Below are 18,071 nucleotides of genomic sequence, written 5' to 3'. Positions count from 1 at the left end.
TGACAGAGGCAAGGAAATGTGCCTCCATCTGTAAAAATTCAAAGTGAAACAGCATCAAAGTCCAGAAATAAGTAGATAGTCAAAACACTACCAGTAATAGAAAATAAATTCCTCAAATAAAGAAGCCAATGGCAAGCCTAGGCCAAGAGCACCAAAATGAGGAAAGTTGGCTGAGGTGAAAGGATGTCAACTACATTCTTTTCACCCTGAGTGAATTTCTCAGCAGCTTGCCTCCAAGACCCCGGTGGGATTCCAGCAGTAGTGGTAACTGAGTATCTTGGCAGTGGACTCAAAAGTCCAGAACCTTGTCAATTTAAAAAACATAATTAAAAAAAAGTCCAGAACCTACTTAATATATGTATGTGGGTCTCATCAACCATTTCATGGATAAGAGTAGTAAACGAAGCCTGATACTTCAATAAAACTATGGAATTAAGCTGAATGAAACAAAAACAAATCTGCTTCATCAACATTATTCACACAATGGCAGTATTATGACCCTTGTGCTCATCAGAGGCTGATTTTCATCACCTTGTTGAGAATGCCCGTATTTTGTCAGAGCACACCTCAATTCTGACGCCAGGTTTCTATTGCATTCAAGTTTTATTTGGCATATTTCATGAAAAAGCCACATAGACCCAAACTCTAGACACGTGGGCAAAATTTTAGCACAATTCTGTGATTAAATACTGGTCTTCAGAATATCTGGGCCACTACTGTGCCATCTACCCTGGCATGATTTCATGCAGTCCCTTGGCTTTGAATTCCATGTATACACGGATGATCCCCAAATCTTAAAATGATCTTAAAGCTGAGTATGTAATTACCACCCAAAACCTGTTCTTCCGTGAGGATTCTCCATCTCCTTAACTAGCTCCACCAACTTTTCAGATGCTCAGACTAAGTCTAGAGAGCATCCTTAAATCAGCTTTTTTCCTTGTTCCCACATTCAGTCCATCAGCAAGTTCTGTTAATTCAGCATCTAAAAGATACCGGAAATCTATCTTCTCTCCATCTCCACTGGCCACTTTCTACTCCAAGTTGTTATTATCTTATACCTGGGCCACTCTAAGTTGCACAGGAACTGAATTCCCTCCTTCTATTCTCTTATATCAGCCTGTATCTGCTACATAATAACTTCATAATCTCAAAGGCATAAAATAATAAACATTTATTTCTTACATATCTGCAAGGTGGTAGGAAAGCTCTGCTGCAGGTCCACAGGTCTGCTGGGGTGGTTCTGTTCCACTAGTCTCATTCCGGGGTTCAGGCTTGACTGTCCTGGTCACGACTTGTCTGCTGTCTCTAGATCAGTTACTAGCATGTTGTGTGGACTCAGTGGATAGTTGAATTCATTAGTAAATGGGCAAACAATTCCTGGTTTGCTCTCTGTGCTATCACAGTGGTTGATAGACACATCTCCAGTTAATCCCTTCCCAGGCTGGAAGGCCCTAAAAAGAAGATGGTATGTCCTTACTATGTGGACATACTATACTTAGTTCATACAAGTTGCCTGGCACCCTATCAAAGATGGCATTTAGCAAAAAGAGGTGTTGGATCCTGGCCATTATCCTGCCCCTCCGATTCTCTAAATTAATTAAATGAGTGTGAGTACATTCATTCATGCTGGAGCCCTGTGTTCTCTCTTACTGAGGTGGGACTTGATTATGTTTCTTTAGGACTAATTGAAATCTGAGGTAGTAGATGATGCAGGCTCTTGTAAACAGAGGCTGATAATTGCGTGGGATAATGCAACAATAGATAGCCACCTTTGGTTTTCCATCCAGTCATTTCAAGTCTCTACCTTGAGTCTCAGTGAAGTCTATTGACTTATTGAAAAAATATGTTCTTTGAATGCCTGTGATATGCCAGATGTTAGCAAGACCCTTGAGCACACAGTGTTAGGTAATTCAGACACAGGGTCCTGTTCTTATGGCATGCACAGTCTCACAGGGAAAGCAGGCACAAAGGAAGAAGACAGGGTATTTGAGAGGAACAGGTCCTCTGGGGTTCCATGTTTAAGCTCCTCCTGAAGGATGAAATGGAGTTACGTAAGTTGAGGGTTTACACCAAAAGAATGGGAAGAACAGTGTTCCAGACAATGGAACTTTAAAACAAACTAGAATCAGAACAGAGAGAGTGAGAAAAGTGATGGGCTGAAGATTAAATAATTGTATCCCTGCTAACTGTCCCTGTGGTGAGTATGAGTGTTTTACCAGGGTAAAACGGGGAGACTCATTTCCATTTCCATCCAACTGTTCGGGAGTATCGAAAAGAAAATAGTAACATGAAGACAGTGTTGAAGCCTTTGAAGAAAGGCACTGTGAATATTCATGCTGTTATTAAGCTCATTATTCATATTAGAACTCCAGCAAAAAGCATTGTTGCAAGCCCTTGGGCAAAACTAGTTTACCTCAAGTCTCTCTCTTCCCTCTTGAAAAATGCCCTCCAGGTCAGTATCTAGCTCTACCACGCTGGATTTGGTTAGCAGTCAAGCTTGCTGAGCTACAGGTAATTGGGAAGAGACTGTCTCTCCTTCCTAATCATGCCATCCTCTCTGCCTTGGGAAGCCTTTGGAAATTCTTTGCGTTGGTCCCGTGTCTAATTAGCAGCAATGGTTATACTTCAGCTCCTTCCTCTTAGGGTGTGCTCTACATTCTTCGCAGATGTCCATAATTCAGTAATCAAGGGCTGACTTCCTGGGTCACTTGCAGAAACAGACCCAATTAGTTCAGTTCTGAAGGCCTGAGACTCGAATAAAATAAGGCTAATTGGGCAAATGAATTTCAATCGAAAGCTCAATGTAGAACTCACAGTCTGATTTTTCAACTTCTGCATATTGTGGTTTTAAATCCCACCAACTTCATGCCAATCACTATGGGGAAAGCTAAGTTGAATTCAACGTGCTGGTAAAATCGGTGACTGACCGGCAAGCATTTCCACCAGGTAACTGAAAGAATCTAAGTATAGTATTTAAATAAGCTTGATTAACAGAGTTGGGTTTTTTTCCTCCATTTTTTATATTTAAAATTTCAATGTTTTAGCTTTATTATTCTTGTAGTGAGAAATTACAACTGAGAGGGCTGATGTATGTGCTACCTGATAAGTATTGGAGGCCAAAACCATTCGAAAGTAGTGAACTGTGAGATACATCTATATCTGAAACCACTGGCTTTTAACAATGTAGATTCTCCTGGTACTTTTCTGTAAGTGTCCCTCCTGTGAGTAGACTATATTAGGTATAAATGGTAGGCCCAACTGATAGGAGAGCATGGGCATAGCACTCAGCATCATACCCTTCTCTGAGGTCTCTACAAACTGTACAGTGTCTCTCAACTTCTCCTTGGTTTTTTTTTTTTCCAGAATATGTTGATTCTTTCCACCATCCCGTTATTATGATAATTTTACCCTTTTAGTATCTCCTGAGAATTTTCTTCACATGGATTCTTTAGTAAAAACCGATTGTTTTTTGATGTGTGATACATTGGATAGAACTCGAAGACAAAGTTCTTTACAAAAATTTTAGACTTGAAGGATCGAGCTATAAAACCATGAATGGAAGCTGATTAACTGTTTAAATTCAGTTTAATAAAATTTTTTCTGGATGGAGCTACACAATTCTAAAACTTAGAGTGGTACATGCTAACAATCTTGGATTTGGCCCACAGTACAAAAGCTTGAGTGATAAAAGAGGATGTCAGCAAGCCAAGCTCTAGGACAGGACTACACCTGTGGTCTGAGGTAGACTCTTCAGGGCTGTGAGACACATTCGCTATGTTCAAGATTGAGTTTAGTTGAAAGGTGAGCCTGAGTTAATTTCAAGCATTCAGACAGCAAGCTCAGCTGCCACCCCACCCCATCCCCATTCCTCTGAGCATAATGGGAGAAATCTCTGCATCTGAGTTAGACTAACAGAGTCACTCTAAAACCAGATGGAGCATGCATAGCTGAACAGGGGAAAGACCCAGTGAGATTGTGCAGTGTGCGTACTCACACAGTGATGAGCTAAAAAGCTGGAACAAGAAGTTAGATTTTTCTGGGTTCTCATTCAGATGCTCTGCCAGGGTGTGGTGGCTCATGCCTGTAATCCCAGCACTTTGGGAGGCCAAGGCAGGAGGATTGCTTGAGTCCAGGAGTTTGAGACCAGCCTGGGCAACATGGTGAAACCCTGTTTTTACAAAAAAATACAACAACAACAACAGCAATTAGCCAGTTGTGGTAGCATGTGCCTGTAGTCTCAGCTACCCAAGAGGCTCAGATGGGAGGATCATTTGAACCCTAGAGGGTGAGGCTGCACGGAGCTGAGATCATGCCACTGCACTCCAGCCTGGGTGACAGAGCCAGACCCTGTCTTTTAAAAAAAAATGCTTTACTCCCAACACTTCTAAGTTGATTTATAAAATGTTTTATTAAATAGAACTTAAACTGCTAAGATGGTTTCAAAATATGTCTATACATTCTTTGATACTCTTCCCTCCAAAATACAGAGCCTAATTCTCCCTTTACATGTGAGCTGGACTTAGTGACTCACTTCTCATGAATAGGATGTAACAGAGTGACAGTAAGTGACCAGGTTGTTAAAGGCAGCTTGGCTTCTGCTCTACTGTCCTTCTGGATAATTTGCTCTGCGGGAAGCCAGCTGCCACATCATGAGAACACTCAAGCAGCCCTATGGAGAGGTCAACATGATAAGAGACTGAGGCCTCCACCCAACACCCAGTGTGCAACTGAGGCCTCCACGCAACATCCAGTATGCAACTGAGGCCTCTTGCCAACAGCTGTGTGAGTGAACGTGGAAGCTGATGCTCCAGTCCCAGACAGGCTTTCGGAAGACGGCAGCTGCCACCTCATGGGAGATTGCAAGGCAGGACCACCTAGCTTAGCCACTTCAAAATCCCCGGCCTATACAAATACTGCGAGATAACATTTATTGTTCTAGCCTGCCAATATTTGAGGTCATATTTTGCACAAGAATAAATAATACAGCAGCATATCACATTGTAACCTCTGTTATCTCTCAGTTCTCCAAGAAATACCCTATGATTCTGTAGAAAAGTTTTTCTTCAAGCTTGCAATACATAACATCAGCAAGTCTTGCCTTTGAGTACTGGGTTCAGGGATAAATTCTCAGACACAAATGAGGTGCCTCTTATGATTCTGTAGAGAAGTTTTTCTTTAGGCTTTAGCTAACACGACATGAAAAAAGTCTCGCCCTTGAGTCTTGGCTCAGAGATGAATTCTCAGATACAAATTAGGATTTCATCTGAGACAGAGGTATTTTTTTTATTGAGAATAAAATATTTGACAAAGGGCTAATATCCAGAATCTACAAAGAACTTAAACAAATTTACAAGAAAAAATCAACCCCATCAAAAAGTGGGCGAAGGATATGAACAGACACTTCTCAAAGAAGACATTTATGCAACCAACAGACACATGAGCAAACTATCGCAAGGACAGAAAACCAAACACTGCATGTGCTCACTCATAGGTGGGAATTAACAATGAGAACACTTGGACACAGGGTGGGGAACATCACACACCGGGGCCTGTTGGGGTGTGGGGGGCTGGGGAAGGGATAGCATTAGGAGAAATACCTAATGTAAAGGATGAGTTGATGGGTGCAGCACACCAACATGGCACAGACATACATATGTAACAAACCTATACATTGTGCACATGTACCCTAGAACTTAAAGTATAATTTAAAAAAAAAAAAAGAATGGCTATCCTTAATCACTTTATCAGGAAATGAGGCTCTATCTTCGTTGTCTGGTTCATCCAAAAACAAATGCCACAGAATACAATTCTCCAACCTCTGCCTTCCCAGAGAGCGAGTTTAGGAATAACCAATAAAACTTGACCAAGCAGATTCTTCATCTGGATACATGATTCCAAAAATGACCTGAAGTCTATCCATACAAACCTGGCTGTCCTAGGGTAAGTATTAGACTCTGTGAGAGTATGATACAGAATCAGTAACAGAATCAGAAGCTGATATGTCACTTCCCCAATCGTTAATTGAAGCACACCAACTGAGTAACCATCTTACTTCCTTTCAAGGAAGGAAGCAGATTCGCATATGCCCTCGCTGAGGTAATAAAGGTGTAAAGTTCTTCTGTTCACTAAGTCACTTGTGAATGAATCAGTATTCCAGGGTAGACTCAGTAGTTTATTAACTGCCCTCCGAGGACCTAAATATATGGAAATAATCTCTACAGTACAAACTCCTGAGCTGAAGAGTAAAAAGCTGTTCTGTAATGGTTGATCCTAATACTTTAAATAAACAGATCCTGACCCAATTTATCAAAGCCACCTTTTTCTCCATCAGTGTCAACTCCTAATCTTAAGAGTAGATGAGGCTGGTTCGAGTGCAGTGAGTGGGGTCTATAACTAACTGACCACAATCAGTTACAGATGCCTTAGTTCATTCTCCACTCCCACTGCCCACTGGACTGACCTAAACCAAAAAAAGAGTAGGTGATAAGCTGAACAAAATACTGTTCTCCCAGCCTCATCAACTAGAAATCAATTCTGGGGTTGTCCTTTCTATTGAGAAGGAAACAGTGCTTTTCTCCCTTAGGTGAGAGTGTGGAAGAAAATGCCAGCGTTGTGGTCAAGCTGCTCATCAGACGCCCAGAGTGCTTTGGCCCGGCCCTGCGGGGTGAGGGGGGAAACGGACTGTTGGCGGCCATGCAGGGAGCCATTAAGATCTCTGAGAACCCCGCGCTTGACCTCCCCTCTCAAGGATACAAAAGAGAAGTGTAAGTGAAAGGAGTTGCCTTCCGGCATGGATACGATTGGTGAGCTCTCAGATATTGTTGGTATATGGATGATTTAGGAGGTAATAGAGAAAGCACATGTTCTTCACAGTTACAGCTAAAACATTTACACTTCATCAAGCCCAGTGTTGTCTTGACTCTCCTAGTAAGCCTAGTGATCAGCATCACCTTCACCCCTTCCATTTTCTCTACTCTGCTCAGCGCAGCTGGAAATCACAAAGTGGGCAAACTCTTAGCCTCCCTGTAGCATCACCATGGGGTAGGAGGCAAAGGCCTGGGCCAAGGTTCTACTCCTTGTCTAACTTCAGCATATTTCCTTCAGTATTTTGTCCCACAGTGTCTCATCCCATACCTCATTTGTAAAACCAGATCGTGCCTCCACTTCTTCTTCTGAAAGCATGAGAACTAATTAAGAAAGTGTTTTGATTTGACTGCTTAAAAAAAGAAAAAGCAAGTTGCAGAATGTGGAAAGTCACAGCACTATAATGTTATTTAAATGTTAAGGATATAGTTGGTAGATTATCTGATTGTCTTACTTTCCCTTTATCAAGTCTCATGATCATGTCCCTTTCTTCATCACAGCCTTTAGATTAGACCATGGAATCTAGAGATTGGCTATAACCCAGCAGAAACTCTTTAGACGGTTGGCATTTTTCTTTGTCATCAGACCTGGGAGAGCTGGAAAGGACCCTACACATAGGCTTTCCCCACTTCCTCAAGCAACATGAGAAAAAAACTGAGGCCCAAGGTCATATAGCTTATTAGCAACAGAGCCAGGACAGGGACGGAGCCCTCCTGACTGCTGGTCCAGGGTGCTTTCCCTGGATCTTCCCCTCGCAAGGAGGAAAAGGGATTGAAAAGTTGGTAGGAGTTATGGTCTGATGATCGGCTCATGTCGGTACTCATGCCTTAAGATTCATGGGATCCTGTGAATGTCGTAGACAGATATTTGGGTTCCTCGAGCTTAATGAATGAAACCACTTTGTGGACTTCTAGAGGAAGATGAGGCTCCAAGGGAAAGGAGAGCAGGGTGCGTCCATATCAAGCGACTTGTGTCTCCCAGCATGGCAGTGCCTGCCAGCCTTCCTCACACCTCCCCTCTGTTGGTTCTCTCAGCAGCACGGAGGCCGATGAAGAGGAAGAAGAAATCGTGCATATGGGCAATGCAATTATGTCATTTTATTCGGCCCTTATAGATCTACTGGGCCGCTGTGCTCCTGAAATGCACGTAAGTGATAGAGCTTCCAGAGAACAGCTTTGAGAAACCTGCGCCAAGAACACTATAGATTTCCTGAACCTCATTTCTTCCTCTGTCTCTGGCATTTGCTAACATGCGTTTTTCTAGGTCCCTTTTAGCTCGTTTCAAAAGTAGTTTCCACCTCTGGTACCTGACTCTGCTGCTTTCTAGGGAGGGACTCCAGGGCAGATCCCTGTCTTGTGTGATTTCTCTGTGGTACTAGTTGAGCATGTCCCCTGCACAGTTTGTTTCAAAAGCCTCCCAGAATCGTGTTTTGACATGCCTCAATTTGGTCAAAATGGGAGCAACTTGATTCTGGATCATGGCCACAGGACCCTCCACGTGGAAGATCCCGTCCCTGACGACTGTGGCGTTAGACTCCAGGAAGGCAGACTTCCTGTGGTTGGTGTTTGATTTTCTCCCCCAGAGGTAGAGCTTTGCAGACATCACAAAAGGGTGGTTCTGTTCTATGAGATGTCTTCTCAGACTTCTAGTTTTGAACTAAAAAGTACGTTCTTTTCTTTTTTTTTTTTCACCTCTGCTGAGGGCTGAAAGAAGAAGCCTTATTTCATATAAGGTCTGACATCATAAGAGAGGAAATAGCTGCTTTTCATATGAAAAGCAACTCTAAATCTTGATATGGGAGGCTGATCTGAATTCCTAGGATTCCAATTCCTGCTTTGATAAAGGAGCCTTACCCACGTAGGCCTGTTTTTCCACTTCTGTGCCTTTAAGCAAATGCAGGAAACTTGAAAGGGAGCCCAGAAAACACTAGAGTGTTCTACAGTCTTGGCGGGGGTGGGGAGGGTCAGGAACCCCTGTGTGTTCACACTCTAGCTTTCCTGATCACCTCTCATCACATCAGAAAGCACATTATAGTTTGCTTCTTCTCAAGAAGGCGGCATGGGATAGCTCACTAGAGCCCCATCTGGGTGCCCCTTTCTTCCTTCCTTACTGCCTCTCTGCTCCAACACCTTACACACACGCACATACACATACGCATGCATACATCCCTTCTCAGGACCCCTCCTGTGGGTCCTGCCCTCTCAGTGGTGAGGGAAGGATGCCATCATCACCAGCCACCTCTTCTCTACCCTTGGGGATGGAGGTGGCACCAGGGTGGGTGGGCAGGCCTTCTGCTTTCCCTGGTGGCACCAAGCATCGTATCTCAGCATACCATCCAGCCCACCTGGGGGCTGTCTGACCCTGAGCTATGACATTCAGTTCCCAGCTGAATGCCTGCTACACCCAGCCGGAGACTGCATGTGCGGGGGGAAATGCATGCACACCCTTGTGCGTGCTGGTTGGTTCATCAGTGTCAGGGTGGATCAGGCTATTCATGCCCGGATAACGCCCCTGAGCCCCTCTAGTTCTCTCTGACATTCTCTATACCCTTTTTGCCCACTCGTCTTCCCCAGCATTAATCAAACTCTTAGAAATTGAAATTCATAACCCATCTCTACGTTTAACAGAATTCTAGAGTCTGGCATTGTGGTCACGCTGTCCACACTTCTGTCATGGCCACCAAGAGCTTCCGACAGTGCAGTCACACTGAGAAGCCACCAGCAGGCCGTGTACTTCTTCCTGGGACCTGATACCACCACCTCATGGCCACTTTAATAACAGCAAAGGAATCTAGCAACCTCTTCAGTCAGTTATTTCCTCAGTAGCACCTCTTCTGGAAAATCAAGAGACCGCTCTCCTCTTTCCCTGTGGCCACGAGTGTCTGTAGCCACGAGTGTCTGTAGCAATTAGGGAAACATGGAAATGGACCCCTGCCCTTCAGCCATTTTACGACCAGAGGTTTGGAGGTGGGGTGGAGCGAGGTGTGGGAACCTCACTTATCTCATGTCATTCTCGACCCTATATCTTCCAGCTCATCCAGACGGGAAAGGGGGAGGCCATCCGCATCAGGTCCATACTGCGCTCTCTGGTCCCCACAGAAGACCTGGTTGGGATCATCAGCATCCCCTTGAAACTGCCCTCCCTTAACAAAGGTAAGGGGAGTGACTGCAGGCTGAAGCGGCAGTCTCCCAGCAGCCACTGGCTCGGGACAGGACTCTGTCCCCAGCACAACGGCTCCCAGGCCCTGACTCGCAGGGCAGGCTGCAGAGGGCAAGTGTCTTGCTCTTTTCCTGTGATGAGTTTTCTCCTCTAGGCTCTAGCCAGCTGCTCTCGTCTTCTCCAGAAGCAATCTCAAAACAATAAATCAAGTCCTGATTCCTAGCATTTGCCCATTTCCACGGTATAAACTTTCTCACCATGGCCAATTCCAAGCCACCAATGTGATGTCACTGAACAGAGAGTTGGGAAGAGATGGACATGGCACATTAGATTGTATTCCCGACACACAAATGCAATTGATGCAAAAAACCTCAAGAGTATAGTTCATAGTGAAATAATTTGGAAGTAATGACTTAGTCTGCTCTCTCGTCTGTGTCAAGACAGTTGTACCCTGTGTCCCACAGGTTCAGACAGACCTCGCTGTCCTCCTGTGAGCATGCCAACCCGGTGAGGGAGGCTGACAGAATGGGACAAGCGAAAGCTCTCCCCACGGCCTCCCTTCTCCTTCTCCCCTGGCTCCCCCAGCTTGTGTAGGCAGTGGGGGCACAGACAGATGGGCCTCCACACAGCCTGTCCAGCCACAGTCGCACGCCTCATGGCTGAGGATCATAAACTGTTTTCCCCCAATGCTACCTGTGACATTTGACATCAGTCAGTCTTATCTTTGCAAAACTTACACTCGCCCCGAAGTGTTGTTTCTCTGAGTCACCCCACCCGTTATCCAGGCTCATGGAGGAATTGAAAACGTATGATTCTAACCGCTGTCATGTTTCCCAGACTGATATTCCACAGAAGGTTTCTGTGGGAGATACTAATAGGTGTACATATTAATAAGGGGCCTGGAGTCAAATAAGTGTAGGAAATGCTGTGGAATACATCACATGGTATAAGCACAGTAAAACGATAACGTCTCTGAGAAAACTTAAGATAAAGCAAATTAGATGTTGAACTCAGTGTTTCCCAAACACAAAACACTAATTAATATCCCACCACACCAGGCATGTGTGAGAGGAAGTCCGTCTCAGCCATTCAGGCCCAGCTCCGCCTGGTACGCGGGGCAGGAGAGGCGGCAGCCTGTAGTCTGGAAGGCCCCTTCTCTCTGGCTCTGCAGCCTGACGCTGATGCCTGGGCAGGACGAGGGTCCGGGGTGGCTCAGACTTCATCTTTGTGCCTCTCAGGGTTCCTTATGAAGCCCACACCTTTCCAGCACAGTGTTTAAATATGCTGTGGCTATAGCGTGCTCATTTGGGGGTCCTGTGTCCTAGTTTTTAGTGTAAACAAAACGGGAAGAGGAAGATTGTTTTCTGTCCTCACTCGAAATCCTGTCTTTACTCTCCAGCTCAAGCAGTTTTTATTTTCTTCATAGTATTTCCCCACTTCACCTTCGAACCTCTTGATTAAGATTAGAATTCTTGGATGACCTGATCTACATTTCACCTAAATCAGACGATTATTTCCAAATATTGCAACAAGATATCCTCGAAGTTTGTTCAATTTATGATGTAATAACTACAGACATGACATATTAAACTTAATCTGCCTTCATTAATGTTTTCTCCCTCACTTACTTATGTTTCAAATCAACAAAGCAATAAATCAAGGCCTGATCCTAGCATTTGCCCATTTCCGTAGCGTAAGCATTCTCACCATGGCCGATTTCAAGCTGCCAATGTAATGTCACTGAACACAGAGTTGGGAAGAGAGTGGACATGGCACACCATTAGATGGTATTTCCAACACGCAAATACGATTGATGCAGAAAACCTCGAGAGTATAGTTCACAGTGAAATAATTAGGAAGTAAGGAGTTCTAGTATTTGTTACCTTTTTAAAATATCTACTTAATTGTAAATTTTAATTTTTAATAATGAGCATTTTAACAACCGGCTGGAATTTTAAACTGGCTTTTCAACGAAGTATAAGCTGCCTTCAGCACAGCACTGTACAGGTTGAGTATTCCTTATCCTAAATGCTTGGGACTAGAAGTGCGTTGGATTTTTTTTGGATTTTGGAATATTTGCACTATACTTACCAGTTGCATATCTCAAATCTGAAAATCCACAATCCTCTGAGAAGGATCTCCATTGAGCATAATGTTGGTGCCCAAAAAGTTTCAGATATTGGTACGTTTCAGGTTTCAGATTTTTGGATTGGAGATGCTCAATCTGTATTTTTCCAAACTTCCTGTCGCTTATAAGGAGAACAAGCTGTAGACAGACAAGCTCTGTGTTACCTTTTGAGACTGTGGAGATAGAAAAAGGGAAATTACATTTTCTGTGTGTCTTTCAGATGGGTCGGTCAGTGAGCCGGATATGGCGGCCAACTTCTGCCCTGACCACAAGGCACCCATGGTGCTGTTCTTGGACCGCGTCTATGGCATTAAGGATCAAACTTTTCTGCTCCACTTGCTGGAGGTTGGATTTTTACCTGACCTGAGAGCTTCTGCCTCTCTAGATACAGTAAGTTGCAAAAATAACAAAAATTATTGTTCCCATCACTGCAAAATTAGTAATGTTGGACTTAGAAGCAAATATTTTCTATTTACTCACCAATTACATTTTAATAGCTTACTTTAATGGGTGAGAAAATAGTATCATGAAATGGAAGATGGTAATTTATTGAGCCAGAGACTTAGATATAGGTAAATTTGACCCCAAATCCAACTCCCTCAATTGCGGTTTTTTTAACCTTGACGGTAAGTTGTAAGGGGTTATCCTGTTACCCTGTGCATTTTAGAACATTTAGCAACATCCATGGCCTCTACCCGCTGTGTATCAGTAGCACCCCAGTTCACCCCGAATCCCTGCCAAAATCAATTTCAGGTATCACCAGATGTCCCCTGGGAGGACAAAAGCACCCCCTGGTGAGACCATGTCTCTATTGCCTTTGAAAAAGGCTGACTGGCAACATTATAGGCTGACATTATTCTTCCTCCTCTCACTTCATAATTTCATATACTGACCACCAGGATGGATAGGTCTGAAGTGAGGGGTATGACGAAGGTCAGTACATGAGGACAAAGGCAGATATAAGTTTGGAAATCAAGGGTGAGATAGATAAGGTAGTTCACCATCAACAAACATCAAGAGAGGAGGCCCTTAGAGTTACAAAACTCAGATACAAGATGCCACAAGACAGAACTAAGCAGAAAAAGGTACACCAGGAGTCCTAGGTCCAAGGAGAAAAGACAAACTAGATCAGTGTAAGTCTAAAAATCATCTTGCCAGTTTAGGGTTGTTTTCAGTTAGAAGGTTTCTCAAAGGCTCCACCTAGTGTCCAACAGAGATAGAAATCTGAGCTCTGTGATGGGTTGTCAGCGGCAAATACCTTGACTTGGATGGATTCCACCTGCACGGGTTATCCAGATATGGAAATACATACGAGCCCCAACCTGAGTGGGAGCTGCATGCCCATGTGTGGTAGGGAGATGATAAATGGTATATGACAGTATTAGAGTATACGATCCCTAATACTGAATAACCCAGTCTCACCCAACGTTTTGATATAATAAAACAGTGCATAATTCTTTATTCATAATGAGTAATTATGAATAATTATTTTTAAATAACTAAAACAGTGCTTCTGCCACTGCTGTTGTTTTGAACTTTTCTATAAATTATTTGATTTTAAAAATAATTTTCTCAACTCATGGGATCTACCCAGGCTTCCTGATCAAATAATTTAATGATAAACAGCAAATGCTATTCTGGTATCTGGTGTTCAATCACGTGTTTGTCCAAACACCATCTACGACAAAAAGGTGTTATATTCAGTTCATTAACACATAGACATTCATGCATTCTCTTTTGAAAACGTATAATCTACTGAAATCAAAGCTCTGTCCTTTCTCATTTTAACTCTGTATATTAAAGTGATAAATGTGGAAGATTAGCTGTTTCTCCCAGCATGATTACTGAAGTTTCTAGGAGACAAACTTGATAATTTAGATAATTTATAGAAACAATGAGAAATGTATATCATTCAAAGAAAATGGTTTTTCAAATCATAAGTTATACAAAGTGTGTTACAGCTAGAATGACTGCAGTAATCACAGGAAATGGTACTGTTTCATCTCTGTGGATCTCCAAGTTTCTTTTGAAGTTCTACAACTTTCAAAGATGGTGGTGAAGTGTACTTTGGTTATTTAGTGTCACTAAATGGGTTTTCCTTGTATTCAACTCGTCCATCTAAATGTACATAAAAGAACATCGTGAGCAAGAGTTATGTTAGAGTTGTGTAGAAGGACCCGACTTTCTGTTCCTTTTCCACGTTGCCCATGCAGAGTTAGGTTCCCTTTAGTGGGGTCTACTCTCATGTCAGTATTGATTGTGAATTGCTCACAGTGCTCACCAATTAACTGAAAGGAGTCAGAGTTCCACTTTCTCTTTCACAGAACTGGTGAATTTGAGAAACTGCTTGACCTATAACCATTCACTAATCTTACAGTCGTAAGATAACAGTGTGTGAGTCCCTGGTAGGTGAGAAAAGAGCGAAAACCAGAATAATAATGTAGTATCCTGGCAATTAGACTTTGCAAGCATCAAAATGTTGGGTTAGACTGGTCATCAGCTGATTTTAATGAGTTCAAAATTATTTTGAAGGGAACAGATATTTATAGGATCATTTGGGGAGACTTAGAGCCAGCTAGCCTTTGTTACTATTTTTTTCTGATTTTTTGTTTGTTTGTTTTCTTTTAACTTGATTTTTTTTTTCATTGAAAATGCAAAAAGAAAAATAGAACTGCTAATAAGGTAGAAAGTTGTTCACTGCCTTGCTGTGCAATGTGGACATGTATAAGCTCCCACAGCTTGCTACATGGGACCTCAGTGCAGAGCCAGCTTTGCCCTGTTCCTCAGGGTGATTAACTTGTGTCTCAATCTTCTTTCCCTAGGTTTCCCTGAGCACCACAGAGGCTGCGCTTGCACTAAATAGGTATATATGTTCTGCTGTGCTCCCGCTCCTCACAAGATGTGCTCCTCTCTTTGCCGGAACAGACCACTGCACCTCTCTGATTGATTCCACACTGCAGACGATATACAGGCTTTCCAAGGGACGTTCCCTCACCAAAGCACAAAGGGACACTATAGAAGAATGTCTGCTTGCCATTTGCAAGTAAGTACACATCCTATGCTGTTACCCCTGTGTATGCATCCAGGTCAACTGCAATTTACTTTGTAATCTAAAAACTGGTGGCCTAGGCTAAGGAAGCTTCCAGGCCTTTGTCATACACCAGCCCTCCCCTAGACATCTCGTAGGATGTGCTCGGCTCCCCTATTTGCCACAGGCAAAATCTTTCCCTTTGGGGAAGGGAGAGGGCGCAGCTCAGGCTTTACCCACTACGGTTGATGGACCAGAAAACTATTTGAAGCCTAAAGTGTTCAGATTAAGGGCTGTCTTCATTCTCAGGATAGAGCCAGAAGCAGATGTGTCTGCCCTTTACATGAGCACATGTTACGTGGAAGCCAGACTCTGAGTGTGAATAAAAGCGACCTCCCTCTAGGCCTCCCAAGACCAGCAGCAAATCAAAGAAAAAAACCTCCAGTCACCATGGGGAGTTAAAGGCAGTAATTTTTACAACTGCAGATGGGCATCAGAGCCAGCTGAGGGCAAAAGGTAAAGTCACCCCAAGAGCCTTGGGTCCTCAGGAATCTAAGTCAAGTCTTGTAGAATCCAAGGAAGACGACCCTTTCAACAGCAGGTCTTAGCAGCACAGGCCAATAGTATGATCTGCCATTTTTCAGCCAGTGTTTTGCCTTCTCAGCTGCATATCAGAAATACCTGCTGAGTTATGGAATAAATATCCCAGTGCCTAGGCCACATCCCAGCCCAAAAAGTCAAAACTGTTAGCGATGAGACCCAAGATTCCAGCTTTTGAAGCCTCCTGGGTGTTTCCAATACGTGGTCAAGATTAGAAACCACTGCCGTAGGTCACTCTGGAGAGAGGATCAACAGGTTTCCCCCGTTAGGGGCCAGCTGAGTATGGTCTTGATTTCTTGTTGAATGAGTTCTTTTCTGATCACAGAAGAAATTACTATGCATTGGGGAGCTAGGGCTACCTAGAAAAAAAAACTCCTCGGTCCCCACATTGATGTGAGTAGAACATCACACCAAAAGGTAATCTCAGCAGTGAGATAGCACTACACACATATCAGAACGGCCAAAATCCAGAACACTGACACCACCAAAGGCTGGCAAGGATGTGGAACAACAGGAATTCTCCTTCATTGCTGGTGGGAGTGAAAATGGTACAGTCACTTTGGAAGGCAGTTTGTCAGTTTCTTACAAAACCAAACATACTCTTACCATGTGATTGAACTGTCTTACTCCTCTTTGGTTTTTACCCAAATGAGTTGAAAACTATGTCCACACACAAACCTGTATGCAGATGCTTGTAGCAGCTTTATTCGTAATTGCCAAAACTTGGGAGCAATCAAGATGTTTTCGAGTGGGCGAATGGATAAATAAACTGGTACATCAGACCATGGACTATATTATTCAGTGCTAAAAAGAAATGAGCTATCAAGCAATGAAAATACATAGAGGAACATTAAACCGATATTACTAAGTGCAAGAAGCTAATCCGAAAAGGCCACGTGCTGTATGATTCCAACTATATGGCTTTCTGGAAAAGGCAAAGCTAGGGAAACACTGAAAAGATCAGTGGTGTCAGGGGTAGGGGGAGGGAGAGATGAACGGGCTGAGCACAGAGAATTTTTAGAGCAGTGGAAAAACAGTATAATGATGGATGTGTGTCATTAAATACTTGTCCAAACCGATGGAATGTACAACAGCAAGAGTGAACCGTAATGTAAATTATGGAATTTGGGTGATAACGATGTTTCAGTGTAAGTTTATCAGTTGTCACAAATGCGCCACTGGTGGGGGATAATGATAATGGGGAGAGCTGCGCCTCTAGGGGGCCAGAGATAGATGAGAACTCTCAGTACCCTTCGCTCAATTTTGCTGTGAACCTAAAACTGCTCTGAAAAAGCCTGTTACAAAAAAGTTTTAAAATGTTTTAAAAAGGATAATCTCTGGCTTATATTTCAAATATAACAATGATCACTATGTTTAAAATACTTTTAAAAATTAACCTATGTCTGCTGTCTTTGTATCGTCTAAGGCCTACAGGCTTTAAGTGCTTTATGGGACAGGCTGTGTCATTGCATAGTATTATTTTCTTGGGGTGGGGAGTAAAGGCTGGTTGATGGGAAGGACGCCTCGACCCAGGCCCCAAAAGAGTTTTCTCCCAGAGATCTCCTTCCAAAACCAGGCCCGATTTTATGATACTGCTTCATTCAACACAAGATTTTTATGATAACTGGCAGACAGTTAAGCTAATTAGAATATTTTTGATCTTTCAAGAGAGACAAATTTCAGTGGACACACCAATTAACCTCGAAGAATTAATAAGGTACCTAGGTTTTGCACTTTGCCACTTCAAAAGGAAGATTAATGCCCCATTATTAGTTTTTACGAGCCTCTATTTTCTTAATGGTAGAAAATAGAATAAATAATGAGTTTACACCAAAAGAAATCCTTTCTATCAGCTTTCATTTGTAATTGGCTGGTAATGCATCAAGAGCAGCTGTAGATCTTGTCCTCGCTTTCGCTAGAACTGAGCTCTGAGTGTATTTTAGCCAACCAAGGAGTCCTGCCTCCCAACATAAGCTGTTTCCTAATAACAAAGTCACATTGGTGAGACTGATTTGAGCTGCAAATACTTTTAAAGAATGAGACTTGGGAGAAATTAGAATTTTTTTGTGTGTGTGTGAGACGGAGTCTCGCTCTGTCGCCCAGGCTGGAGTGCAGTGGCGTGATTTCGGCTCACTGCAAGTTCCACCTTCCAGGTTCACGCCATTCTCCTGCCTCAGCCTCCCGAGTAGCTGGGACTACAGGTACCCACCACCACGCCTGGCTAATTTTTTGTATTTTTAGTAGAGACGGGGTTTCACCATGTTAGCCAGGATGGTCTCGATCTCCTGACCT

General features: G+C 43.1%; 1 protein-coding gene across 1 annotated transcript in view; it reads left to right on the top strand.

Moving 5' to 3' along the window:
* The window catches only part of RYR3 (ryanodine receptor 3), a 403,627-nt gene that overhangs the window by 252,419 nt on the left and 133,137 nt on the right, over positions 1-18,071 (top strand). The window contains exons 47-51 of the mRNA XM_011989131.1: positions 6,584-6,764; positions 7,902-8,010; positions 9,896-10,016; positions 12,372-12,541; positions 14,974-15,194. Of these exons, the coding sequence (XP_011844521.1) occupies positions 6,584-6,764; positions 7,902-8,010; positions 9,896-10,016; positions 12,372-12,541; positions 14,974-15,194 (802 nt within the window). The remainder of the gene's footprint in view (positions 1-6,583; positions 6,765-7,901; positions 8,011-9,895; positions 10,017-12,371; positions 12,542-14,973; positions 15,195-18,071) is intronic.

The sequence above is a fragment of the Mandrillus leucophaeus genome, unplaced genomic scaffold (genome assembly GCF_000951045.1).
Source record: "Mandrillus leucophaeus isolate KB7577 unplaced genomic scaffold, Mleu.le_1.0 Scaffold347, whole genome shotgun sequence".
NCBI classification, from domain to species: domain Eukaryota; kingdom Metazoa; phylum Chordata; class Mammalia; order Primates; family Cercopithecidae; genus Mandrillus; species Mandrillus leucophaeus.
This window is presented reverse-complemented; position numbering and strand designations above follow the sequence as displayed.